The 27,184-nt window shown below is 42.3% G+C and overlaps 1 protein-coding gene across 4 annotated transcripts; it reads right to left on the minus strand.

Moving 5' to 3' along the window:
* Positions 1–1,868: 1,868 nt before the first annotated feature.
* fam91a1 (family with sequence similarity 91 member A1) lies at positions 1,869–26,642 on the minus strand. 4 transcript variants are annotated; one of them, XM_047604626.1, is made up of 24 exons: positions 26,350–26,642; positions 25,221–25,305; positions 24,600–24,751; positions 22,528–22,585; positions 20,624–20,691; positions 20,192–20,305; positions 19,208–19,298; positions 18,735–18,797; positions 18,454–18,560; positions 18,295–18,333; positions 15,947–16,059; positions 15,294–15,403; positions 14,732–14,841; positions 14,557–14,643; positions 13,603–13,732; positions 11,194–11,342; positions 10,497–10,631; positions 9,478–9,591; positions 8,893–8,965; positions 6,912–7,058; positions 5,991–6,110; positions 5,653–5,776; positions 5,437–5,506; positions 1,869–4,218 (listed from the first exon to the last, which is right to left on the minus strand). In XM_047604626.1, the coding sequence occupies exons 1-24, from the start codon at positions 26,419–26,421 to the stop codon at positions 4,033–4,035; spliced, it is 2,517 nt and encodes an 838-aa protein (XP_047460582.1). In that variant the 5' UTR covers positions 26,422–26,642; the 3' UTR covers positions 1,869–4,032. The 4 variants fall into 4 exon arrangements, with proteins under 4 accessions (XP_047460582.1, XP_047460581.1, XP_047460584.1 ...); XM_047604625.1 differs by having other exon boundaries at positions 14,732–14,844; XM_047604628.1 differs by having other exon boundaries at positions 5,991–6,092; positions 26,350–26,641.
* Positions 26,643–27,184: the final 542 nt, after the last annotated feature.

Consider the following 27,184-nt stretch of genomic DNA (forward strand, 5'->3'; position numbering starts at 1 on the left):
CTCGATGGTTTCAGTGAGAAGTTGTTAAAATAGCTTTTACTCTTTCCGATCAATGCAGCAGCAGTAGCCCGTGACGAACAGAGAAACAAACAAGATACAAAACATATTCACCACAAGCTCCATATCCGCAAGAAGTTGGTGCTATGGGTGTAGTTCTGCACAGACCTTAAAATCCTCAATCTGCTTTAAGGTGGCAGGGGATGAGTTCTGCTCTTTCCTTTTGATACAGTATAGTGGTGTGTTGAAGATGAACGTAAGGAGTATTAAAAAATATCAAAATTTATTCCAGTGGTGAAAACCCCCTGGTTTCCTGGCTGGATCACAAAGACATATAAATGGTTTGATGGCAGAGTCCGATTGTGTCTGAGACCAAAAAAGTTAGGCAGTATTAGACTGTATGAGATGGTTAGCAATGTCTGATTTGCTGAAAAGTTTAAGGATTTGCCATAAAAGTTCTAACGTTTATTAGAGGAACCAAACTAAAGTTTTTCAGATTTTATATGCTTACTCATGCAAGAGATTGAGAAGCATGTAAAGAGAGTTTCCTTAGTGTCACGTGTTAGACAGGAAGTGCTGATCCAATACACCTGTTAGCTTAGTTTGGCCCCAGCCGTACTTGGTGCTTTTGAACGCCACAAATGAGATTGCATCGTCAGCGTACAGATGTAGAAATCAGCGGGAGCAGGTTACGTCTTAAACTTATCTGATGAAATGGGTTGTTTGTTTCATCGCAAAGGTTTGCTGTTGTTCATGGTTCACATGTTTTATTCAGTTATGTGACTGGTATCTGTTCCACATTTGTGCTTTTGAGTGAAATGTTTCAAAAGCTGCTGACTGATTAACCATGAAATCTGGTCCAGACGTTCATGCCCTCCTCACACACTTACAACACATTGCAGACTAGATTTGCTTTTGACTTTTACAGACTCGTGTAAGTTTTCTTAGAGTCTAGGTAAGTTAAATAAAAGTTTGCCTTTGAGAGACCCAGCAGCAGGAGATATAAAGTGCAACACCATGAACTGACCTGATAATGACGCAACGCCATTCAAAGAGACTCTTGTTTTTGCTTGAGATGACAAAGCAGCGGCGTGTAGTGTGCAAGAAGCCAGCGTAATTTCACCATTCGCCGTCCTTTCATCAGCTTCGACTCGAGTTAGTGCACGTACTGTGAGTGCGCTTTCTTCTCCTCCGCCCAGCTCTGTTTCAACGTGAAGCCCCGCAGCTGTCCCGCTCTGACTATTCATGTGATGGGAGTCAGATTTAACAAAGCTGCAGAATGACTTCAGCAGATACATCTTATCAGAGCGTGAGGTTTTATATCTGAATGGAGGACGCAAACTGTTCTATTTGAGCGCTTCTTGGAGCGCTCTATCCTCAGGTGGCATGACCCAGTTTACGCCCCTGGTGCCCCCCGGTAACACACTGTAATTTGTGGTGCTGGGAAATTACTGGAGCAGGGAGGCCTGAGAGACATAGTCAATTAGGCAGGGCTCCACCTGTCCGATGGGGGCACAGCAAGCCACAGACTGACACCTTAATCTTCATCCCAAAAACGAGGGCTTTTCATAGATATTCAGAGGCTTCACACGCGCGCATCACACATTGTTTGTGCTTTTTGTTTTTTTCTTTTCAGCTCAGTGTCCGTTTAAATCTGCAAGTATATCCGAACAAGAGCACACTTGAGGCAGATGGACAGAGCGACAGAGCTACCGCTACGTCTAGTGCACCATCTGTTCCACCTGGCTAGGAAAACATCTAGCGGCCTACTGTCACGTAATGTGACTGGCTGCAAGTCAGAGCCCGGACACAAAGGAGCAGATCAGAAACAAGCAAACACAACAGGACACTTTCAGGAAGGAAAGAAAGAGTTTGCTCTTATTACATATTTATTTATATTTTCATATACTTTTTACATATTTGTTTGTAATAATATGTATCTGGAGAAGAGGGGCAAAGTGAAGGAATGTCTTTTTGTTTTGTTTTTTAACCCATTTAAGAGCAGTTATCGTTAACTCAAGTCAATAATATTCACAATCCCATTAAACAAGCTACAACAAAGATTTCCTAAAATATAGGCGGACATATAAAACTAGCATTTTAAACACTGGTGGGTGTATATCTGTGGGAGGACTAGGTAGTGGGGGGGCGGGGGTTGTCGGATGATTGAGTAACTGCAATTAGGTAACAGACAGGCAGGCAGGACCGGGAGGGAGCTCTTACTGTGAACGGTAGGCGTGTGTTAAAACACACCACTGAGGTGTACAACACACACGCGTACACAACATACACACAACATTTTCTACACAGTCATCATGCTTCAACACGACCGCTTTTTTTTTTTTTTCAATTTTGTTTTTTTTCTATCTCAGCGTCACAATTTAAGAAACAGCTACCACAAGTGGGTCAAAAAACTTGTGAGGGTAGATTTCCAAAAAAAAAAAAAAAAAAAAAACTAAGGGGTTTTCATTTTAAATTCACTAAAAGTATTTTCAGGGCCACGCTGAAAATTCATGACAGGATTTCAGACACTTTTTGGGGCCAGTGAATCTCTGAGAAGCTGAGCAAAGAATTAGCATTTCCCTTCACAGCGATGTCGTCTTCTCTCTAGAGTACAAACGCGCCCCCCCACCCCCACTCCTCTTCAAAACACGGTGTAAACAGAATCCTTTGGAGAGTGTGGCGGACTGGCCAAGAGTGCATGGCACACAAGCTGGAGACGATCCAGAGGGAGAGAGATGGAGACATGCTGGCTGGCTGCAGGAGTGGGTCAAACACACAGATACGACCGTTGTATTATTCTAGTGGACTCGCTAGATCATCGGATGGAGGATGGTAGCTTGTGACCCAGAGTTTTATTAGTTATATGCGCTCAATCAAATGCATGAAACGAAACAAAAATAAAATAAGAATAATTAAAAATCAACTGAGCTCTGATTGGCTGAGAAAATAAGGCAGCACGATAAAAAAAACAAACAAAAAAAAAACATCAAAAAAGTAAAAAGCGAAATGAATGAGGAGAAAATGAAATGATCTTTGGTGTGAAAGAATAAGAACAAAGGATTAAAAGAAAAATACAGCAGAGTCTGAGATGCCCGGTCAATTTTAACCATTTACATGAGAAAAACAAAACAAAACAAAAAAAAATGCTTCCTTCTAGTAACTTTAAAATCATGTGCACACTGCTGCGATTGATCCGCTAACATTAAAAATAAAAAATAAAAACGATGACATTACTTCATCCACAGGTTTGGAGGAATCCTGCACAGTGCAAATACTAAATGCCCCCAATATTGATTACAAGTCATGTGTTTTTGTGCGACAGTATCATGCATCGGATCACTAAAGGTGAGACAACACAGGGAGGTCAGCGGGGTCTGGATCACTACCCAGCAAGTCCAAAGACTTGGTCCTAGATTATGCATATCGTCAAATGATTCCTGAAGAAATCTGTTCAACACTTCCATGTTTATTCTGAGGGGTGATTTTTTCTTTTCTTTTTTTTAGAACATCTATACAATATCAATCACTTCACACACTGATCTGAAGGATCACAAAACATCCATGGGCTGGAGGGTGGAAAGCGCACGTTTCCAGTTAAACGGTCTTCCAGGTTCAATGCTCTTTACCTGCATCTGTTATATAATATACATATATGTATATATATTGTGATAATAGCACCACTCCAAGAGATAACACTGCCTTGCTACGAATACGAGGAATCACAGAAGGGGCAAAAAAAAAAAAGGAGGTTGGTACTAGTGTTGGCAAGGATGATTCCTCATACAGTAGGTGAATGACAAAGTGCTGACAGGGCTTATTTTTCCTTGACTTGATACTGACGGACAATAGAATGCTTATGAGTGACGGGCGTTTTCCTTGCGATCGGAGATGAAGAAGCACGGCTGGACCACGGAGAGGGATCTCCTCGGGGAGGCGCGGCGCTGCAAAAAAGAGGATGGTCCGTTTCATCGAGAGCGCCGATGTCATCAGATCTGGAGGGGGGGGGGGTGGTGGGGGTTTTGGCTGACAGGTTTATGTGGGCTGGTCTTTCTGCAGGGCTGAGATGTCCAGAGGAGGAGGGGCCCGCCCGCTCCATTCCCTCAGCTGCCCGTCCTTGAAGAGGAGGTTGAGGGCGGGCAGGGGGACGCCGGACTCTGCCGGCGGCTGGCTGAGAGGGTTGGACACGCCGTTGTCCAGGTCGCCGGGCTGCATGCCGTCCTGTTAACACGGGGCGGAGATTAGAGATCAGAACAGCGTGAAATGTACGGGATGAGGGTAGATTTCTGTGTGGGGAGGTCTGTACTAAATAGAAATAAAACCATTTAACTACTGATGATGATGATGAGCAGTGATTATTATTTCTTGAATATTATTAATCTATTTTATTCTAAAATACCAAATTTCCCCATAGTGTGACTAACGATCCATCTCACATTGTCTTTTTTGCCTGTCTAACAACACACTACACTGTGGGGATCTAACCTAGATTACATGAATAAATATCTCTATGAAACTTCCCCAGCTGATCACTTAAATTCAAAAAACTGTTTATTTTTGAGGTTTTCTGAGATTTTATGCTTAAACATGGATATGAAGTGTTTTTTTGTTTTGTTTTTTTATACTGGAGGGATTTACTATTTTTTTTTGGAATAAAACATTTAAGCTCTTAATCATAGGTCTTCAACAGGCGTCTACGGAGGCGCTGCAGGGGGGGGGGGGGTTGCAAAATGTTTGGTTGATTAGACATTTTTATGTGTTTTTTTTATTTACAAATTACCACAAATGTAACTTTCTTTAAATAAACATTAACAGATTTAGTAAAGGGATAAGGGATACCTTAATATTGAATGCAAAATACTAACAGTAATGTATATTGATAAACAGAACTAAGCTGAGTTTAATACAGAACACATATAGTAGGTAGGGGGTCCATACTTAATCTCTTCATTAGATTTGGGGTCCTTGGTCTGAAAAACATTGAAGGCCCCTGATCTAAATGATATATGAACAAAGGTAAAGTTTGGTGCTACTATAGTGGAGATAAGAGAAAAACACTCTGTGAGAAAACAGTATTAACAGATTCAGTGTATTTTTATTGGATTATTATTATTTTATCTAACAGATATCACCATTAAAAGTAGATTACTTACATACAGACAACTGTTTTTGTGAAATATTTTATGAATAGAAGCATCTGATATCGTTTAATAAAATAAGGACCAGTCAGTAAAACAAATTTATGAATTTCTGGATGGATGAATGGATAAAATGCACTAAAATAATAAAGAGCTACATTTTATTTCCACCAGTCGGAAAAGGAGACATGTTATGGAAGCAAAGTAGCCAAAAATCTCAAAATGTACCAGTGATTGAAAAAAATGTGTAAATTACTATCGACCTCTAATCTTTATTAATCTTAGTGTCGCGTGCTTTTACCTGGAATGACTGAACGAAGCTCAGCACCTTGAGCGACAGCTTTCGGCTGGAGTACAGCAGCTCTTGAAGGCTGGAAACAAACACGAAAAAAAAGGATTAAATCTAATACGGCTGCAACACACATCTACACTCCTCTCAGTGGTTTAAACAAAACTGACATGTCTGAGGACGACTCCTTTTAAAAACATATTTTTATAAATTTTGTTTTTGTTTCACCTCTCGCTGCTGAACAGTTTGTGCGAGGCGATCTTTCGACACACTTTGCGGTTGAGCTCAGAGCTGAAGAGGGGCATGCCAAAGCACAGCTCAAGAGGGACCCACTCGTCTTCACATGAAAAGACTAAAAGAAAGAGATGGGATAGAGAGAGGAGGAATGGGCATGACATATATTAAAACAGCAGACACTGAGAAGGACATCCTGGCTTTGAGTCTCTGTCACACTTCAGCCTTCACTCTCTGACATCTCTGCCAGCTCACAAACATCTGATTGAATTCGACTCGAAGATTTTCCAGTGAACAGATAAATAAAACATTAACCAGAGAAATACACCTACTGTCTGTCTTCACTTTGCTTTCCCCGTTGTTCTCTTCTGTCACAAGCTCAAAGGACTCGGTGCTGCCGTTGGTGTCCAGGCCTCCACCTAGATGCGTGTCTCCTTGAGGAGACGACAAATCTGCATTAAAGCACCGAGGGGTTGTCTCAAGGAAACAGTCACATTACGGCTTCATTTAAATTGACATATTTGCAAATTATTTTCTTCCCTTTTCCTGGATAAATATTGGAGGTTACATTGTGCAGTTTTGCAAGAACCGATATATCGGGCCGATATTTGTGTATTTTACTGGTATCATTGGCTGATAGGTGGGTGAGTTTGCTGATACATATATATATATAATCACACACACACACACACACACACACACACACACACACACACACACACACATATATATATATATACATACATACATATATACATATATTTCCCCAGAGATTTACAGACAGACACATTCACAGGCAGCTGGACTTGTGCAGCCCATACATTGCCCCTCCCCCACTAACAGAGTGCGTGCAGCTGAAAACTGAAAAATGCCTGTGTAGCCAACCTCTTTTTACCTCGTTATTTTGTATACATAAGAGCCTTAAATATTCTTTGAGTTCAATAAATGTTTATGTTTTTTGTTAAAATGAGACTTGTAACATTTGCTATCATCGGCCAAGGCTGATGTAAAAAAAAAAAAAAATCAGTATCGGCCCAAAACCATCCATATCGGTCGATCTGTAATATCGACGTTAAATAAAATCTACGACTGTTCAACATCAAGGTTCAGTCTCAAGGCTAAGACTGTTCATTCCACATCCATTAGCAAAGGCTAACGCAATAAAAGTAACAATTACGCTGACAAAAAGCATAATTAAACTGGACCGTTAAGACATTGTTACTAAATCACCTGTGTCTCCTCTGTCCTCTTACCTCTGCACTCAGTGCTGTCGCTGGCCCTGCGGCGGTGCCGGTTGTTGGAGTTGAGCATGGTGATGTAGCCACACTGATGCTCCAGGTCCACGAACCCCTTCAGCTTCTGCAGCGCCTTGTGCACACACATGTTGGAGTAGGAGAACTCTGCAGGGGAAGGAGAACACGAGTGGAATGAAGTGGCGTCATGAACTCCATCGATGGATGAAACAAAAACAAAAGCTACAAGAATGACGTGTTCCCAAAGGTTGTTTTATTCTGAAAAGGAACTATTTAGGGGATGAGAGTCAAATGTTATTATCTGTTATTATCTTAAACTAAAGTTATTATCAACAGTTAGCTATGTTCACTCAGAGAGGGTGAAGGAGCTCAAACAACAAGAACAGAGCTGCAGCTCCTTTGCGTCTTAAGGAGCCACTTGTGGTTGATGTGTTGTCTGATCAGGATTTGGCTTCGTGCACAGGAGGTTTTCTGGGCACCTCTGACTGGCGGGGGACACAGAAGTAGACCCAGAACATGCTGGAGAAATTATATGTGTCATCTGGCTCGGAAACGCATGGAGGAGCTAGGAAAACACAGCTGGGGAGACATCTGGACTAAATTAGCTTAGCCTGAGGTCTCTATGACATGACAGAAAATGGGTGGAAGGATGGAGGCTCAACTGACAACTACATCAATAAACACCTGACGACCTACATGGGCTCATTGGTGTTTTTATGAAATGTTTATATGTTAAGCCCCTTTCAAATCAAGCGAAAAACCTGCATTGACCCGGGATTTAAATGTGAACAGGAATGCTGCGTCGACCCGGGTTTTCCGCTCCGACGTTGATGTATCTGCCTGTTACATTCTGATTTTGTTCACTCAACGGCCTGTCAGACTGCATCATTGTAGAAACTCTAGCTCAAAAACAGAGCAAAGTTTTCGTCTACAACCATCTCTGAAAGGCAGCTTGTATAGCGATATCCACCCTTTTTCATGGCAGCGCATTGGTAAGACCGAGAGATCAAAGCGAGCTACTTTGCATCCGTGGAGAAGAGGAGATTTTTGCTGCAGATATCGGGCACTGTACAGGACACAGTGATTTATTCAAATATCAGCAGCCTATTGAAAGAGTGGGGGTTTGACCGGTCCATTCCAAAAAATACACCATGCTGTCCATTGTTTATCTCGGTGTGTAGTGAAATGTAATGTAATGATGATGTATGAGATGTAGGAGAAAATAGGCACGCAGCTCTCACAGCGGTAGGTCCAACCTGGGACTTATGGCGATATGAAAGCACAGCAAAGGCAGCTCGGCCCGGGATTATCATTGTTAAAGGGGTATTAGTAAAGTTGGTTCTTTTCAGCTCCAAGAATAGTCATGGAAAGTAACCACCTCAAATAGCACGGACTGGCTCCATCCAGCCTGACTGGAAGGAATTTTCATTCAAATCGAGATGAGTGGTGTAAACCTTAGATAACCAATTCAGTTAGAAAAATATTACTCATGTGAACACTTGATCGGATCATTTAGCTCCTAGAATAAAATAATGTCTTTATGTTAGCCCCAGTGTCTGGTAAATATCTGGTGATGTGATAGAAACGTGGCGTTAGCAAAACAAGTTAAAGAGATGAATAAAACTGGAATCAATGTAGGGACAGCTACTGAAAACTTCATTCAGTCTCATTCATATTCTCCTATGAAATGAATTCAGTGCTGCCACTGAAGTTGGGAAAAATACTACTGCTTCTTCTTCTTCTGCGGTTGTATTTAAGTTGTATTCAACAATTTACACGTCAAGATTAAAGCTTTGAAGCATGTCAACAAATATCATTTATTGGATCATTTTATTTATAGTTCATGTACACAGTTTATTAATGAAAAATTTAAATAAAGTTTAATTGTCTATTTTGTTATTTCTGTTGACATATCATAAAAGAAGCTAATAATATAGGTCTGTAAGAGATTTTACAGCTTTATGTACAGACAGTTTCTCACCTCCCTTCAGGTCCTCCTCATCAAATGGGAACGGGATGTGAACAGTTTCTCCATGACCATGCATACCGTGACCCTGAGAGTTACAAGCGCACAAAGTTTATATAAGCAACTACACATACGGTTCATGGTTTATGTGTAAAGACAGTGACAACATAATGTGGTAAATATATGATTAATTAACATTACAGGACCGAAAACATCCATAAGATGAAATGAATATCAAAGAGCTTTAAGACTGTTGGCCTTTCTTAGGTATGAGTAGGGAATGACATGTAGAAAACATACGCTGTAGAATTAAACGTACGCTAAATTAGCTCTTACCAGAGAGTTACTTTGCTGGAGAAAAATTGCTTTCTCTGAAGCTTCACATGGATTAGATCTTTTTTAATTATTTCTGTTCCAGTTGATGCTTTAAAGTGTTCATCTGGTACAACCCATATTCCACATTGAAAAAGAGGAGCCAAATGACCTCAGGGAACATTTCATCCCCCGACTCCCCACTTGTAATGATAATCGTGTTCGAAAGGGGCTTAAAATAATCTGAAAGCCTAGATAGAAAACTCCAGTCCACATGGGTGGGTTTACCTGTATGAGAACAGCAGAGTGCGTGAGGGCGTCGTTCAACATTGTCAGCACGTTGGACGTAGGGACGACTCCGGGGTCGTGACCCCAGGAGGTGATCAACAACCTGTCGTAGACCTGAAGAGAAAAAAACAACTGCTCAGCTCTGCATCCATCCTAACCCACAGCTGATAATAATTTAGGGGTAACCCTAACCCTAAGTTAACCCTAATCCTGGGAGCAAATCTCTCTTTTCTCAGAACATAAAGCTTCATAAATAAAAAGTAAACAGATCAGACAAGATAAATGTCAGCCAGAGTAAAAGATTCTTTCTTTACTTCGACTGACATGTCATCTTGTCAACCTCCCACTATGCCAACATTAACGGATTCAAGTAATTAAAGTTCCACCGTGCTGCTGATTTTATATGTCAAGACATTCGCATGAATGAAAGGAAGTTTTTTCTTCTGTTTGATTAGTTATTTTCTGCTCTGAAAAGCAATGAAGGACTGAATATTGCTTGTTCCTACATCTCAGTAGTGGAGAAAACTGTTTAAACGAACTGATGTAGAAAAACACAACACAATTGTTCTCATAAAGTGATACATTAAAATGATAATACAGTCTCCCCTCTGGAGATTCACCACACCGATTTCTTTTTGTTTCTTGTCTCACATTCCCAGGATGATAAAATAAATTCCAAACGCACCAGAGAGCCTCAAAGGAGGAAATTACAGGTGCAAGGTGAAGTACGCCTGTGATGCACCAGGTGTGTTGTGCAGTCGTGAAGGTTGACGAGGGCGAAGGAGGCAGTCAGGGCTCTGATTACCTACCTGTCTAACTGACAGCAAGGTCAAAACTTTGAAAAATGTCAGAGATGAATGAGAAATTACCCCCGGCCCGTTGCTGTGTGGCCTTTCTTATCTGACTTCAAAGAGCTTTCCTCTGCCTACGGAACACGTGCGTCAGCATACTTCGACTCATTCAACCGTGCACCTTCGCTTTTAGCTTCCATACCGGATTAATCATTAGTTTGGACCAACCTGGAAAATGTCCGGCAGTTTGCGGAGCCTGGAGCCTTTGGAGAGCAGCAGAGACGGCGGGCCCTGGCCGGTCACGTGGTACATGTAGAGCTTGAACCAGATGGAGCTCACCTCGGGGATGGCTGGGCCAATGTGCTGCAAGGAGAAAGCAAATACACACATGTGCACATGCGAAAGTGTGAGATAATGCAACGCACATGTACACTCGCATGGTTTTTCCATCACAATTCACACATGAGAGTAATTGCGTCTGCTGTTCTTCTTCTTCTTCTGTCACACGGGAAACCGAAGCTGCTATTAGAGACGCGAGCGGAAAACAAAGAGCAGAATTCATCGCTTTCCACTTGACGGCGTCGCAGCGGTGAGAGAATAAGCAACAGCGGGAACGGCACAACAAGAGTTTAACGTCTTTCCTTCTGTCCCTCTGAGCTCAGCTAGAAAGCTGGAGTGCGGCCAGGCACCAGAATTACTCATGAGCCTCGCGTCCCTTCCTCTCTCCCTCTCCCTCTCTTTGTGCCGCCTTGTTGTTGGGGCAACTGATGAGCACTCACAAAGCATACAGTCAGTCACAGAACACTAGTGTGTACACTAGGAGAGAAGACAAACACCACCAAGCTGAGCGCAGATACATTAGCTGTCTGAACACACACTTTCACATCCACACGCGCGCAACAAGTAACCCCACCGGGCGCCGTACCTGAGGCGTGCAGCTGCTGATGGGTCTGATCTCGTTGCTGAGCGGCGCCATCGACACCAGCAGTTTGTAGTTCTTGTTGAGGACGCGGCTGCAGGTGGCCTGGTCCAGACCCAGCAGGCTCTCGCAGCGCAACATGTCCAGTGGGAAACCTAACGAGGGGAAAAACAAGGGAAGGTCACAACTTCTTTTCAAAACAGGCCGAGCAACCACATACAAATGAGTCGGTGGGATGGAGTTTGAATTGCAAGACACTGTTTCAGACCGGACCATTTTCAAAGTAAAATGAAGTGGCAGAAGGAGAGGACTTGTACCAAAAAAAGAAAAAGGTATTATGTTTTTTTTTTAGGGTGACCGGGCATCCCTGATTTCTGATTTCTGATTTCCCTGTACCCAAAAAGTTGTCCCGGAAAAAGTCCCCAAATTTAGCTTTATGAATGAGAAGAAAAAAAAATGTTGCACGCAGACTACAATTATTACGGTAGCTGGTCTCGCTGCTATTGGCATTACAGACATAGCAGTTTAAATGTTTAAATATGTTAAAATAAATGAAACCGTAATTGACCCTGATTCTTCATTTCATCTTGATAACATTTATTTTATTTTTATTTTTTCTCCGAGCTGTAAATCCCTGGATGTCCACATTTGCAGACAGTGCTAACATGGGCCATGCAAACCTGTTTTACTACTAGTGTGGGATTATTCTACAATATTTACTCATCACCACAGTAAAATAGTCCATCCTTAGTCAATCTACTGCATTAATTCCTCTCTCAACCAGTAGGAAACCTTGTGAACACGTGATTATGCATGAAAAAGAAAAATACCGTAATATACCGTGATACCGTCAGAATGAGTCACAACTGGTTTGGAGGCACAAAGGAGAACTACACAATATTAGGTCATAATGTTATGGCTGATCCGTTCTTAGGGATAAGTCCATTTCAGTGAAACTAATCACTAATACAGATCTTTCGTAGCTGAGGAACTTTGGACCAAATCCAGAAGTAAAGACTCTTTACGTGGAGACGCCCTCTCAGTGGACACAAGTGTCAACTCGGCAACCTTGGATTTAATAATCACTTGTTGCCCTCTATAGCATTTATAAGAGACAAGCCCTGTCTATGAACGTCTGACAGTAATAATTAACATATTTCACAGAAGCGTGACGCGAGGGCCGACTATATTTACCCCACGACGCACAGACGAGCAGTTCCCGTTGACAAAATCAAGTTTGAGCGTTCTGTTGGAAAACAGTAATTTATCTCCACGGTCAAGGCCATAATTTACTCTATGCCTCCGTGTGGGGAAATGTCAAGCCAAATTCAACTTTCTCTAAGGAAATGATTAAATCTGCCGAAAAATAAGTGACGTGTACTCGGTGGAATTTTTTTTGTCGGTGAGACACAGTTTCTCCACTTCCTAAAAGATCAGCCGCCATTAGACTCTTGAATCATTAGCGGCAGCTCAGTTTAGCTTTAGCCGCTCGGCTCTCGCGGCGCTCGCAGCGGAAAGCAGCAGCTTGAGGAGGAATGAAAGATAAGACAATCAGAAGTGAGGCATGGAGCCAAACCATACAAACAAGCATCTGGCAGTGCAATAGTAGCAACATGGAGATTTGCTTTGTCTCTGTGGGAGGACCCCCCCACCACCCACTCACTCGCCCTGAGAGGCACAGGCTGAACAATACAGGCTTACTCTGTATTCATCACATTATGCTGCTGTGTTCAGTCATTTATACGAGTATATTTAAAAGTAACTGCGCAGATACAGGAGAGGCCATGACAGACAGCATGATTCAGTCAAACAGAGGATCCACTTTTCCTTTGTAGCCTCCAGAAGAGGTTTTCTAAGGCCACACAACAGGGTTTTAACAGACGCCGTTTGCAGCCATGGCTGTAATGAGAAATGAGAACATCCCAAGAAACTGAAATCTGAGGAGAACTCAAAGAGCTTATGCGCACGTTCACATATACACACGTTCACAAACGTCAACAAAACTACCCGTACAAATAACGCACGTCACGATTAAAGTAAATGTGTCTTTTCTGAATCTCTTTTGTACACGAACAAACACATTCCACTTTGAATTAGTCTGCACCGCCGACCTCCATCTCCCACTCAGCCTCCTATCATGTACAGAGATTTTGAATGGCTTCAAATGACCTCAACCGCTGATAGAAAAACTACAAAATAAACACACAGTCACAACACAAAGAGAGCTGTGTGCAGACAGCAGCCAGGAATGAGTTTTTTTAGATGGCTATGAAAGGAAGGAAGGGCAATGAGAAGCTACATCCAGCGTGCCACCCACCTTCATAACAGGGTTATTCACCACACGGACAGACATGTACAGGCTCACAGCGTCTGCACGAAAAGGGGACAATAAAGTAGGCGTAACTGCGTAATTACCTATATTTGGAATATCGGGTCCCTGGTCCTGAGTCAGTTCTTTGTTGTAGCGCAGGAAGAGAATGGTGTTTTTCAGGGTGAGAGCGTGGTCGAAGTAACGCTGGGCCTCGCCCTCGGCTGTGCTCTCCACCTGAGAGAAGCAGAAACAAGTCGGGACGTTACAGCTGACGGTTTGTGTCGCTCTGTGGAAGCAAGTGTTCAAATGCATTGGAGAACAGTTTCATAAAGCACTGCCAGAATCTCCCCGGCTGTGTTTGCTGGGAGACAGGTCTCTTCTGCCACCAGGTAGATGTAAACTAGCAGGATTTATCGGTTCTACGCCACTGGAAGAGTCAAGTAAAACCTCTTGATGTTTGATGACTGACATTGCCTCTTTCTAAAAACTAAAAACTACGAAGGGACATTTTATTTTACTGATTTCCTAAGGTTCATAAAAAGGGAAATATAACAGATTGAAGTTATATAGACGACGGTTTCTCATTTGTTTCCTTTTTTTCTTTTTCTTTTTTAGTGCCATAATATGTTGTTGTATTCTAACACATGTATTACTAATTGTAATTATCTAAGTTGCAGAAAACTTGGATTACAAAAAAAGAAATGTAACTAAATTGCCACGGCAACAGAGAGCGCAAGAGCTGTGATTGGTCAGCTTGGTACTAGCGTGTTTCAGCTTTAGTGTTTCTGGCAGAGTCTCCATCTCCACGGTTTCATTCCACAAATTATTGTTTTGGATGTATAAAGATGGAACACATCGAGGTCTGACGTTTTTACAGAGCGAGCCACAGGCCTAAATGGCAGCGCTGGCTATGTGTGTAAATCCTGCAGTACTCTAAATAAAAAAAAAAGCATTTACTGTTCTTTTAGTGTTGACATGCAAATTACACCTTCTGGCAAAGGTTCTAATGGATGAAACAAATAAAACTTTACATTCTCAGTTTACATCGTCGGTCTCACCTTCTCCAACTCTGCCAGGAAGCTGTCGAGAGTCTCGTCAGACAGCTTACCCACCTCAAACATGGTCACCGCGTGGCTCTTCAGATTCTGATTGGACAACGACGACACAGAAACATTTATTGCGTTTACTGAGATTAAAATGGCCTCGAGCTTTAATCGTGTCGTGGTCACTAACCGGAGACAGGTTGCCCATCATGAGGAAGGCTGTGAGGGTGGAGTCGAACAGGAAGGCGATCCTCTTGGTGGGTGCGGCGGGGATGCTCAGACTGCTGACACTGGCTGTGTCTGCTGTAGTGGAGAGAAAAGAATGTGACAAACGTTATAACACAACTAATTATCATTTAGTCTTCTTAAATTCTAAGAAATTGCAATGCTCACTTTCTTTCTTTCTCTAGCTTTAATTTAAACTGATTTACATGTGATTTACAATGCTGCTGATCAACAGTCACTATGATTATATCTCATTTTTATTTACTCAACATTGGCAGCTTACAATGCAAACCAAAATTAAAATTAGACCAAAATGAGAGAATTTTAGATAAACTTCCAGGAGCATGGCTGAGCTTTCTCAGGATTAATTAGCACTCCAGCTTCAAACTTCTGACGTTACATCTCTAAAGTGCTCTGTGTGTATTTGCATACATACAAATTATCATCACAAATACATACATTTGAATACGAATGTCGTTTTGTGTGTGTGTGTGTGTGTGTGTGTGTGTGTGTGTGGACGGACGGACCTTGATCTTCCAGACTAGTGGTGTCTGTGTCTGTGGCTGAGGAGCCTCCCTCCATGACAGGACTGCCCTGCTCCCAGGACAGCAGCATCTTCTGGGGGTCCATGGTGCTCCTACAACAGAGCACAGAGCCACGGTGACAGAAAGAAATCACCACTGCCACACAATTAACTGAAGGTTTTACGGTTGTGGATGACGTCAGCGACGATAGTGACGTCCAGAATCTAAATGTTCTCTTTGTTGTGACAGGTTGAGTCTTTATTTATGAAGTTTAAGTGGCAATTGGGAAGATTTTCACATTAGTGTAAGTTTCTTAAGTCACCATCTGTCACAAAATGGTGTTTTAGCCTGTGACCCATTCATAACAATACGTAAAAGACAGTATCGTGTCTGTGGAGACATTCCTGCTCAAAATCCCAGTATGTTCCCTCAAACAGAAGGTTAATGGTCAAAGCTAACGTTTCACCGGCAATGTCACACAATCAAGAAAACCTGCATTTACTACTTACTGCCACAGGTGGAGCTAAAGATGATCACTTTAATCATGTTAATTTTATTTGAGTGCTAATTTATATAAAAACAAAAAGGTAAAAAAGAACATGAGGACTAGCTCAGGTGGGACGTAGTTGACTGTTGAGTGACTCAGCAGCACATACTTGAGTCTGTTGACAGATGGGGCGTTCTTCCAGGTGGGGTGGAGCTGCTCTGAGCTGAACACCGGACCTTTCTTCACAGCGAAGCCGAGGCGGCAGTACATGGACACTGCATTCTGAGAAAAGGCAGGAAGAAATGATGATTCACCCCTCGTAAAATACACGGTATCTGACATCACTCGATGCGAACTACATATCATCAACGTGTCCCACATAGACTAATGTCGACCTCAGTCAAACTGTAAGTCAGGGATCTTCAACGTCTTTCAGGCCAAGGACCCAAAACTGACCTAATACATGTGTTCTACATTAAACTCAGTCTAGTGCTATTTATAAATATATACATTATTATTATCATTTTGCATTTAATATTAAGCTATAACTTATCCCTTTACTGAAATATGTTGGATTCATGTTCATGTGTATTTAAACGAATTTAAATTTGTGGGAGAAACTAAAAAATATCATAAATATTCATAAATATATGAAAAATCAATCAAAGATTTTGCGACTCCCGTTTAAAGACCTATGTTGGAAGTGGACGATGAGAGAAAAGGCAATGAAACAGTTACTAATTTAGTTTGACTGTTCATGTTTATGCGACTTATTTATGTCACATATTAGTGGGAATTAAAAAAGTTTCTTTTCTATCCGACTCAATGTTTCACTCCACGACGATACCGTGAAGAGCTTAACAAATATTTTATCCGCTTTCACACGGTGTGAAAAATAGATGAATGTTGTAACAGCGTACTCCACTAAAACACGACCACTTGGGTGGAAGTGGTTTCCTTATTACAAATGAATAGCTTTGAAATTACATGGTGACTGTCGTGGGTTTTATCGCATGAAGGGTGCTTGACTGACTCCGACTCTCTTTTAATGCGAGACAGGATGTATTATTCTTAGTCATTACTGTCCGCTGACTCAACCAGTCAAGTAACACCGCAGTTCCCAGTAACAGCTGTCCCGCCTTTTCATCATTTCCTTCGTTTATATAGGCGCCAACCCGCCGTGCCGTTAAATGTTTTATTCAGATCGCCTCAGACGAGGATAGTGGGCTTGATTGCTTTCCGCACCTTAGCGACCCAGAGGTGAAAGCAGGGGTCAACTAGTCATCCTCTTATAATATCAAAAGAAGCCTCGTGTGGAAATTTCTTTCAAATGACCATGAAGTCGGCGACGCACTAGAGAAAGTTCAACTCGAGTCGTGATGGGAAAAAGTTCTGCACAAAGGGAACCTCTCAGACGTCTCAATCAACTCTGGAGTTGCAGGGTTTCTGCCGGAGAACCGCTGCCTTCACCCACTTCTCTTAAGTGCCGCTTTTCACCGACGAGAATGAGATGAGACCGAGGGACGGGGGGGAGTTCAGCTCTTCACGCTGGAGGTCGTAATGCTGCGAGGGAGTTTGGCTGTGAGCCTGACAGCGAGCGAGCAGAGAACTGGGTCAAACTCCAGCAACGGTTCAACTGGAACTCAGCTTTGTGGTGCGACGGATCTAATCTGAAACGACGTGTGTGTCGCAGTCCACTCATCAAATATATCTGGATGAGTATGTACCCAAACTGAAACATCCAAATTGTGCTGAACCATCTCCTTGTTGGCAACATAATATCCCAGTGATTTTTTCCCTCTTCGCTCTCTGTTTCAATTTAAAAACCAAGGACAAGAAAAAAATACAAAATACAGGAATACCAATGTGCTATTTTTATAAAAAGATATAACGGATATTTATGTGACAAAACGCGAGCACAGAAAAGTAATAATAATATCACACATTTGCCTATTTTCCAAAACATCAAGGCTGCTCCCTTTCTTTCATTCACGCTGCTTTAAACCCACAGACGGAGAGGAAGTTTCTCTGAAAGTCTCTTCAAAGCCACAGTGAAAGCAGAGAAAATCACCCTGCTCATTTTGTCAGTGTTGATTCTGAAAGCGAGTCCATGAAGCTCCACTTCAGCTCACTAAGTAAGTAGTAAGTAACATGCATAGTGAAAGAAAAAAGCTATTGTAAATTATAATATTTTTGTTTGTGGACTTGGTTGAACTGAGAGTTTGTCTGTGTGAGACAGTGCACACAGTGTTCATTGTTGGAAATGACTGGCCTCTTTGTACTGTAAGAGTCAATTTCTGTCAGTATCTTGGTGTGTGACATTTACAATAAATCTGGCCGAGCAAAGGTGTGTGTGTGAGGAAGGGATGGGGTGATGTTCATGTGTGCCCATGTGTATGATGTGGCTCTTTGCCGTAACACAGTAAAAAATGTAGCTCTTGGTCTCTGCCTGGTTGGCCACCCCTGGTCTATACATTAGAATAGGACCGCGGCATTGAACAGGACGTGGACACCCACCTTCACCAAGTCCAAGTCAATCTCCAGCACGTTGGCCAGCTGAGGGGCGCAGAGGGAGGAGGGTCGGGAAAGAGAAAAGACAACAACACGGATTAGCTCATCAATAAACACACACCAACTGACACATTACGTTCAACGGGAGACGTTTCTAGAGCCAACCTCCGCTACGTTCGTCTGCTCATCAATAGACACAAAGATTTTGTAGAGGAGCGTTTCAAAGTAATCGCCCTGGACGCGGTTCATGACAAAGCCTTCCAGCGGAGGCACTGAAAGACACAGACGGTGGCAAACAACTGAGCAAACATCTTTTCTTTAATCATGAATGTATCTGTAATTGGTACGAATGGGGCGATATTCAAAGATACAGTGCAAGTCCTGTTTCCAGGCTTAATGTGTGTACATGGAGTGTTTATTCAACCTAAGAAGACACAGTGTTGTACCTGAGATGCAGCTGTCGTCAGATATGGGAACATCCAGGTAGATGAAGCCCCGGTTGTACAAGCCTGTGGTTAAATAAATGGATAAATCAATACATTTTGGAAGTCAAGCCGTGGCCACATTCAACAAACCATCACCAACAAATCATTTTCTACCCAATAAGATCTCAATCAAAACAGCGGCTCATGTTCAGATTGCCTCCCGTCTCCCGCGTTTAATTCCATTTGTTTCCACTTAGTCACCAGCGCTTCAGTGCAGAACTTCATCACTGTCAAACTGTCCTCTGATTAACATTTAAACTGCGCGGACACAACCTCCGTCCCCGCACTCCACCTTTGACATTCAGACACTGATGAAGGACCCGAATCTCCAACATCTGACGCCTCTTATTCAGGGTCTGTTTAAGCCATTTATCGTCTCGTCGGTACTTAAATATCAGCAAATAGGGCAACGTATAGTATAGTATAGCACTCACTTAAGACCACGTTGTACTCCATTGATCCGGCCAGCTGAGGTCCAGAGTCTATCATCTTGTCGATGGCTTTCTTCTCCGCTTGAGAGCAGATCTGAAATTTGACCCCGAGAGTAAAACGCGACAGTTTAAGAAAATAAGAATAAACACTGAGGTAAAGAAGCCTATGCGACAAGGAATATATATCCTTGTTACAACTGTGTGGTTGTAAAGTGCTTTCCCTGGCGTTTTCTCTTTTATAGTTCTTGTGAAGGGGAGGAAGAAGGGTTGCTGGAAACTCTTTATTTCCAGTGATGTGGGAACTTCACATGCAGTACAGGGACTCATGGGATGTAACTCGGTGGGCTGTGAGTATGAATTTCAATGAAAGCCGAGGGTTTAAAATCCTGCGTGCATCAGTCACTCATTTAGCACAATCAATACAACACATGCTTATAAAAGAAAATAAACCGCTCCTTCCTTTCTCTGCATCTTTGGTTTAAAGGACATTTTTAATATAAAAAAAATATATATATCTAAACAAATATTTGTCCTCCCTGAAATATTTAAGCTTTGCGCATATCTCCTTCTTCACTCAGGTTTTTTTTTTTTTTGGACGACCTCTCTCTGTCTGTGCCTTATGCTAGATTATTTGGATCTTCGTCCTCCAGAGGATTAGCCGTCCCCTCGTCTCTCTCCTTCTGTGTGTTTTTTCCACTGCCCTCTGCGTTTCAGTATTCTGTCCCTTTTCCAGGTCTTCGCGGCGAACGGGGAGGTCAAGCAGCTCAGGTCTCATCTGTTCTGCTGTTTGAAATCCTCCCGGATCGTTCCGTTTCCGCCCTCTTTGCATCATGTCATCTCTAATGTTTATATTATAAACTTCACCTATTGTGCGTCATCCATTTTCCCCGGATGCCCTTCCTGAGATTTACGATACCGAGTTTTCCCCGCCTGCGTATTGTTAAATTAAAGATCAGCGCTGACAAAGAGTCAGAAGTTCGCTCGCACCCTTATGTCGTCCTCGGTGATGTATCCCGTCTGCGCCACCCACCACGGCTCCACCGAGATCTCTACTGGTTTGGCAGGTAGCAGGTCCCGCGCTGATTTCCTGCGGAAGAATTTCTGAGGGAGACAAAAGAGGAGGCGGTTTAAAAAAAAAAAAAAAAAAAAGGTGCCATGAAATATTAATGTTTTTCTTACAGAACATTCAACAAAACGACTTTGCACGTTTTTAAACAGGTGGAATATGCTAAATACTGCAGCAATGAACATTTTACATTTATGACACATTTTTAAATTTTATATTCCTGCTGGAAAAACACATGCATTTACAATAAACATGCAATGAACGTGGCTTTATTGCAAGAACAGACGTGAAGTCTGTACCACTCTTCTATAAGTGTACCAGTTGTTTCTAAGAAGGTGTTAATTATATCTTACTTTGGAGGACCGGCACTGGTTCATCAGGTCAATGTACTGGTTTCTCCCAATGCCGAGCAGCCTGAGACCTGTGGGGTGACGGGAATAAGAGCAAGTCATGGACTAAAAAAAAAAAAAACGTGTCTCTGGGTTATATTTTTTCTGCTGAAAGTTAACAAAGGGAGATAATTAGTTTATTTTATGGGATATTTTTAACCTCATTTTGGATAACACGAGTGCCGCTAGTAGAAACTACTCATCCAAACTTAGCTAAGACAATACGTCCACACGAATACCTGCACGCCTTCTGTGAGGCAAACCCTGGATAGATACAACACTGCTAATCCACTGTCAAACATCCACAGAAAAATCACTTGTAAGAATCACTGTGCATTATTACTTATTAATTAAATCAACACATATTCTCTGAATCGGAGAAATTTCAAATTTATTATCCCACCAAGAAGGGCCATCCATCAGTAACTGGTCTGAGCTACTAAAGTGTCTCTGTATTAGCAGGAAGCACAGTTAAAGATTTGATTTTTTAACCAAAACTCATTATCATAAAACCACAGAATCATTTAGAAAAAAACCCTCAATGTTACAAGTATATTTCTGAATATAATGTGACCTAAATCCGCAGCCAAAGAGCTGCCACGGTCCAACATGCACAGAGAGATCACGTATGGATTATAAGAATCACTTTGCATTTCTACCTGTAATTAAATTAACACATATTCTCTGAATCTGAGAAAGTCTAAGCTCCAGATGCCACCGAGTCACCTCCTGTTGCCCGTGCCGTCCTGGCCCTGGAAGGGGGCAGAGCAAAATGTGCCGGGACGGCTGCCAATGCAGACAAAGACCAGTGAGGGACGTTCAGCCTCCTAACACGGGGCCGAATCCCGCATACGCGTCGTGCTGTTTCACCGAGACTCAGACACAACACACCAACCACCCACGCAAAACTCCTTTACAAACACTCTCGCTGCCTCTCTCCGTCCACCCACTTCTGCATGACACACTTCCAAAGCTCCTCCGGGGAGATTAGTGGAGAGAGGCCGCTCTGAGTGCGGCTACGACGGCCTGCCGACAGCCTTCTGCCTCCTCAGCGTGAAGGTCCTGCGCTGCCAGGACTCAGTCAGCCCAGCAGCCAAAGCCAAAGCCTGTTTCACTTGACGACGGAAAATCAAAGAAGAACGATGCAAACCGCATGTGCACTTTCAGCTCAACTTATTCAGGTTTCATTTCTGAGGAGCACGGCCCCACGGGGAGCCGGTAACACAAGTAAGGCAGCGGGTTTTTTTCCATCAATTTTCATTCAATGTGAAATGGGAATCACAGCAGCCGATCAAAAACCACGGGCGAGTGCTGCGGTTTGGTTACGGAAACACGAGTCAATTGCGTATCTTCATTAGCCACGTTAGTCGACGGGCTCCAAAACCTCTTCTGATATAAAACAGCAAAAATCTCAATGGGATTAGTTTGTTATTGGTGAGTAACACTCGCAGGCTTTTGAAGAGAATTCACAAACACAGAACCAAATTGCAAAAATCAGACGCATCTGTCAAGACGTACACAAACAACATATGCTACTCCTGGGTAAACAAAAATGATTTTACTTTTCTATATGTGATGCATAAATAATATGGAAGAAATGACTTAATACAGATTTATTTCCTATCAATCAGTTGTTATTTTGGATTATGATGGTGATTAAGTTATACACAGTAAGAACACTCAAGCTGCTCTTAAAAGCAGTATGACGTGAACATCGGTGACCTCCCGACCCTCGTTCACATCTTTCTAAAAGTCTGCCGTCTCACCAGAGACAGTGAGGCGGTGGGTCCAGGGAGGTTAACAGGACGTCAGGAAAGTGTCACAGAGAGAGAGAGAGAGAGAGGGAGAAAACTGAGAAAAAAACTCACAGTCAGCAGCAGTGAAGTTTGGCAAGGAGTCATAACTCTTCTCACTGTTCATAATATCCTGGAGGTGCAAAAAAAAAAAAAAAAAAGACAAAGAAAGGAGAAAAGGGAAGAAGAATTAAAGTCACTTTTCCTCCACGGTCTACTGTACGTCCCCTGCCTCTGATTAATAACAGGATTAGCTGATCTCGCCAGCCGCGCTAATTTCTGCTCCCCGTTTCCATTTAGTGCTTGAGACGGATTATCGTAATATGACATTGATAATAGCCTTTGGCAATTTAGTGGTCGCAATTAAAGCTTGGTCGAGTTTAGTTTAGCACGCGGTGGAAAGTGGGCGAAGGCCTTTTTAAGTTCGCTGAAGTCTAAAACGGTTGTAACTGAGAGAACACTGAGCATGTTGGTGACATTTGTTCTAATGAAGTGGGACGTACGTATGGAAACACATATCCAAGAAATGTGATGATTTTTTATTGTGAATCACTATGAGAAACTTTATTCAAATAATGATTCAGTACTTCAAAATAATCTCATAGCATCTAAAAATAATAAAATATCTCAAAATAATCTCAAAATATCTCAATATAATCTCATTATCTTATAATAAACTCATAGTATCTCAAAGTAATGTGTCACCATCTCCAAATAATCTCATAGCATCTCAAAATAATGTCATAATAGTTCAAAATAATCTCAAAATATCTCAATATAATCTCATTATCTTATAATAAACTCATAGTATCTCAAAGTAATGTGTCACCATCTCCAAATAATCTCATAGCATCTCAAAATAATGTCATAATAGTTCAAAATAATATCATAGTATCTAATATAATGACTCAGTAGCTCAAAATAATATCATAGTATCTAATATAATGACTCAGTAGCTCAAAATAATATCATAGTATCACAAATAATCAATGAATATTTTAAAATGACTAAAACTAAGGACTTATTATCTCAAAATAATGAATAGAAACTGTGCATCTATTGACTGGTCCAAAAATTTGAGATAACGCTATATTATAATCTTGAGTTACTAGCTGATTTTTTTGTTTTCATTATAATGACTTAGAGGATCATTTCTTCATCACATTGTCAGATGTGGGCTTCCACGTATCACACCATATGTAAACACAGAGTTGTGAAGTAATGGAAATACTTCTGCCTAATGTAAAGTACATTACACAATAAAACAGCAAACAAGCAGAGGTAAATAACTTACACATGATCATGTTTAAATTAGTTACTATTCAAAAGCAACACTTCTGGCTGTGTGAACAAATGGGCTCGGTCTTTGTGATCAAACTGAAAACGGCAGGAGTGAAGCAGAACCTGGCTGCTCCAACTCTCTGACAGACGGGTCTTCATCAGTCAGTGAGCGTCGTCCTGCAGGCGTAGCCCAGTCGGACCGGGTGTGTTTGTCCTGGGATCAGTCATCTGTGTCTCCCTGAGCCGCTAGACGAGACTTTACCAGACACTGACTGACACCTAGTGACGGACTGGTGCTAAATCTATCAGCATGGGAAATCTATTTCATTCTCGCCTTGAAATACTTCTCCGCACTTTAGAGCCTACCTGTGTGTTTGATATGCAAATGGCATGGGATTTCACTCTTCCCTCATTCTAGACGATTCATCCTCTATACATGCTACCTACAATCAACGCTACTGCACCAAGTGAAACCTTTTAGTGGATCTATTCAGGCGTAACAGATAATGCGGTGCAGCTATTATCCATGAACAAAAAAAAACACGGAGCAGCAGGGAGCTGTAAAAAGCTCAAATCCTTCTAATTGCAACGGCTTCTTGGATTTGTTTGTCTGAAACCTCCATTCCTGCAGTGGTTTCCAGGGACACAGCTGAAGACATTGTTCGGGCTAAAATAAACACAGGCTGGATGTTTCCAAACCAATTAGAAAATCTTTGCCGCTGCACAGTAAGAATCAGTTCCTCAGTGTCATGGAAGCAAAGACTGAATGTCGAGGCGCTTCCAGATAATATGATAACAGAAAAGTGGGCATTTTCACATCAGACACGTTTGCTATTCTGCTCTGCAGTGCAGCGTGAGCCGCTTACCTCCATGATGCCTATGTAATATGAGAAGGGAGTGACTCGCAGCCCTTTGACCATGATGTCAGACAGGTGGTAGGGGTACAGCATCAGGTGTTCTCGGCTGTACTTCAGGAGCTCCTCGTAGTATTTGCGCTCATCCTTCCTCACGTGGCGCACTGCTCGGCGAAAACACACAGGTCACAGGGCGGCTGTGAGTCTTCATACATCACGCAGAGTCAGTCCATACACGATCAATACAGGTTATAAAAAAGTGACCTCCAGAGCAGACGGCCAAAGGAAAGCAATACAGCTATTAAGAGCTGTTTTCTAGAGATTATTACACACATTTCTAGTGACACTTTACTGTTAATACACTGCAATCAATCAAAGTTACAAGTACACTTAAGGATAATGACATGATCAATTATAATCAATGCCACAATCTGCAGTCTCAAGTCATACAATCATGGTAACAATAGATTCATGCAACACAGTGATTCCTGAAATGAACCTGTCAATAAAATATAAACAATTTTCACTAAATTCTAACTGAATTTATTTAATTTTAATCTTGAACACAATCAGGATGTTATTACACGAGAAGGTGTGTGCATAAACATTGTTGTGTGGGACACACTTGCTCACCTAGGTTATTGCGGAATCGCAGCTGGTTGCGGATGCTGTACAGGAGCACGTGTTTCTCATACTCGCGCTGAGAGTTTCCCAAACTCTGCAGAGTGAAACAAGTGTCAAGGTGAGAATTACTTTGGTCTGGGTCAGTTTTCTCCCACCGCACGATTCATCCTTATTTACTCGTCTCCTCACTTAGAAATGTGCAACAACAGAGTTGATTTTGGCACAGGCTGAAAATCAAATAATGACACTAAAATCAATTAACACAGATCAAGCATAACATTATGACCACCTTCCCAATATTGCGTAGGTCTCTCTTGTGTCTCCAAAACAGTTGTGACTCATCAGAGAATGGACGTGGACCTTCTAAAGGGTGTCCTGTGGTGTCTGGTAACAGGAAGTCATTAGTGGGGGGCCTTTGGGTGCTATGGGTTGATTTCTTTGAGTTGTTCCTAAACCATTTGTGTGTCTGTGTCAGGTTGCATCCTGCTGAGGATGGCTGCTGCCATCAAGGAGTGCCATTGCTTTGGGTCCAAAAGTTTCCCAGCAGAACACTGTGTTGTCACTGTTGGATGGTCAATGTTATTTACTCATATCAGTGGTTATAATGTTGTGGCTGATCGGTGTATACAAGCACTAATACTGATCTCAAAATTTCAAGCCTATTAAGTGTAAGCAATCAAAACCGTGAATTAAAGTACTTGTGTTTCCAACTTCTCTGAGGATGCACACGGAGCCAGGTGACCAAACTACAGGATAAAGCTCCTGCGTGCACGCAGCCAAGCACACGCCACATTGTACACAAAGGTGTGAATGCGTGATTTGCAGATGACATCCACGCGCTAGTGTCGCGTGGCGCCACCTATCAAACGACGTGTCATGTGATGCTGGTGCAGCTCCGCGGAGGCAGAGCCGTGGTGGTCGGTCAGCTATGGCTCCGGCTGGATGGTGAAACCCCGCAGAGGAGGGGAAGCGGGTCGTGCGACACTGACAGCTGCCTGGGTGACGGAGAGCACCGCGGTGACATTGACAGGTTCACCCCCAACTCTCCCCCCACACGACACCGCGGTTGTTCCTCCCTCCCTCCCCTCCGTCCCCCCTTGCCCCGTGCCCAGAGGTAAACGTTAAAAAAACACGGTACCTGTTTGACATTTGCTGGGAGTTTGTTCCACGGATAATTCTGCCTGATGTGAAATTCCACGTCCGTGTTCATCGCTAGCTAGCTAGCTGGATACCAGCTGAATTCCTCGAGACGATCAGAAACGGGCTCCCGGGCGAGTCCACGGTGACCTCAGCCCACGCTCAGCCCACCCTCAGCCCACCCGACACCCAGCGACCGAGCCAAGCGACCCCCGGCTGCAAGAGACGTTTTAGCCGATGCTTATTTTTTTCAATAAACGCTCACTTCCTTGTTGTATTTTCGAACGAACCGTTCGTCACGCTCGTGGCTACATTCGTCACTTCCTGTTGGGGCGTGACCGTGGACCTGAATGGAGCGCGAGCACAAGAGGGATGAGCGTGCTTATGAAACCTCCTCAGTGTCACGCTCAATTATATCTTCAAAAACGTATTTATTATTATTATATCGTTAGCCTAATAGCATAATTAGCTGACTTTTTTGAGTTACTGTTACAATATCAATACAATTACTAATGAACTTGCTAAAAACTATGTTACTCCTTTTTTTTTGTTATTTTAAGTAAAAAACAAGATTTTGCTATTAGGCTATATATACTAAAGTCTGTGTTATTTAGTGAGTAAACTAGTGCTTTTTAGTCTAAGCTACAGCTATACATCTATAGAATATAATTGCTATAGGAACTTTCCTGTTGCTATAGCAACATTATTATGACTCATTTATTATTTAATTGCATTCCTACGTTAGGCATAAACCTTTACAGCAGGTCATGCTAAACGGAAAACAGGAGGAGATAGTAATCTGGGTCTATATTAATGCTTACACTTGTTTGCCAGCT

Source organism: Mugil cephalus, chromosome 14, assembly GCF_022458985.1.
Source record: "Mugil cephalus isolate CIBA_MC_2020 chromosome 14, CIBA_Mcephalus_1.1, whole genome shotgun sequence".
Taxonomy (NCBI): Eukaryota; Metazoa; Chordata; class Actinopteri; order Mugiliformes; family Mugilidae; genus Mugil; species Mugil cephalus.

What these genes read in the sequence shown, in the direction of transcription:
- fam91a1 (XM_047604625.1), bottom strand. Translation starts at nt 26,421, where the DNA reads ATGAACACGGACGTGGAATTTCACATCAGGCAGAATTATCCGTGGAAC. An exon ending in ACCAGTGCCGGTCCTCCAAA is followed by an intron (nt 20,306 to 20,623) that starts GTAAGATATAAT and finishes TGTCTCCCTCAG; the next exon opens with AAATTCTTCCGCAGGAAATC. An exon ending in TGACGACAGCTGCATCTCAG is followed by an intron (nt 18,561 to 18,734) that starts GTACAACACTGT and finishes TGTGTCTTTCAG; the next exon opens with TGCCTCCGCTGGAAGGCTTT.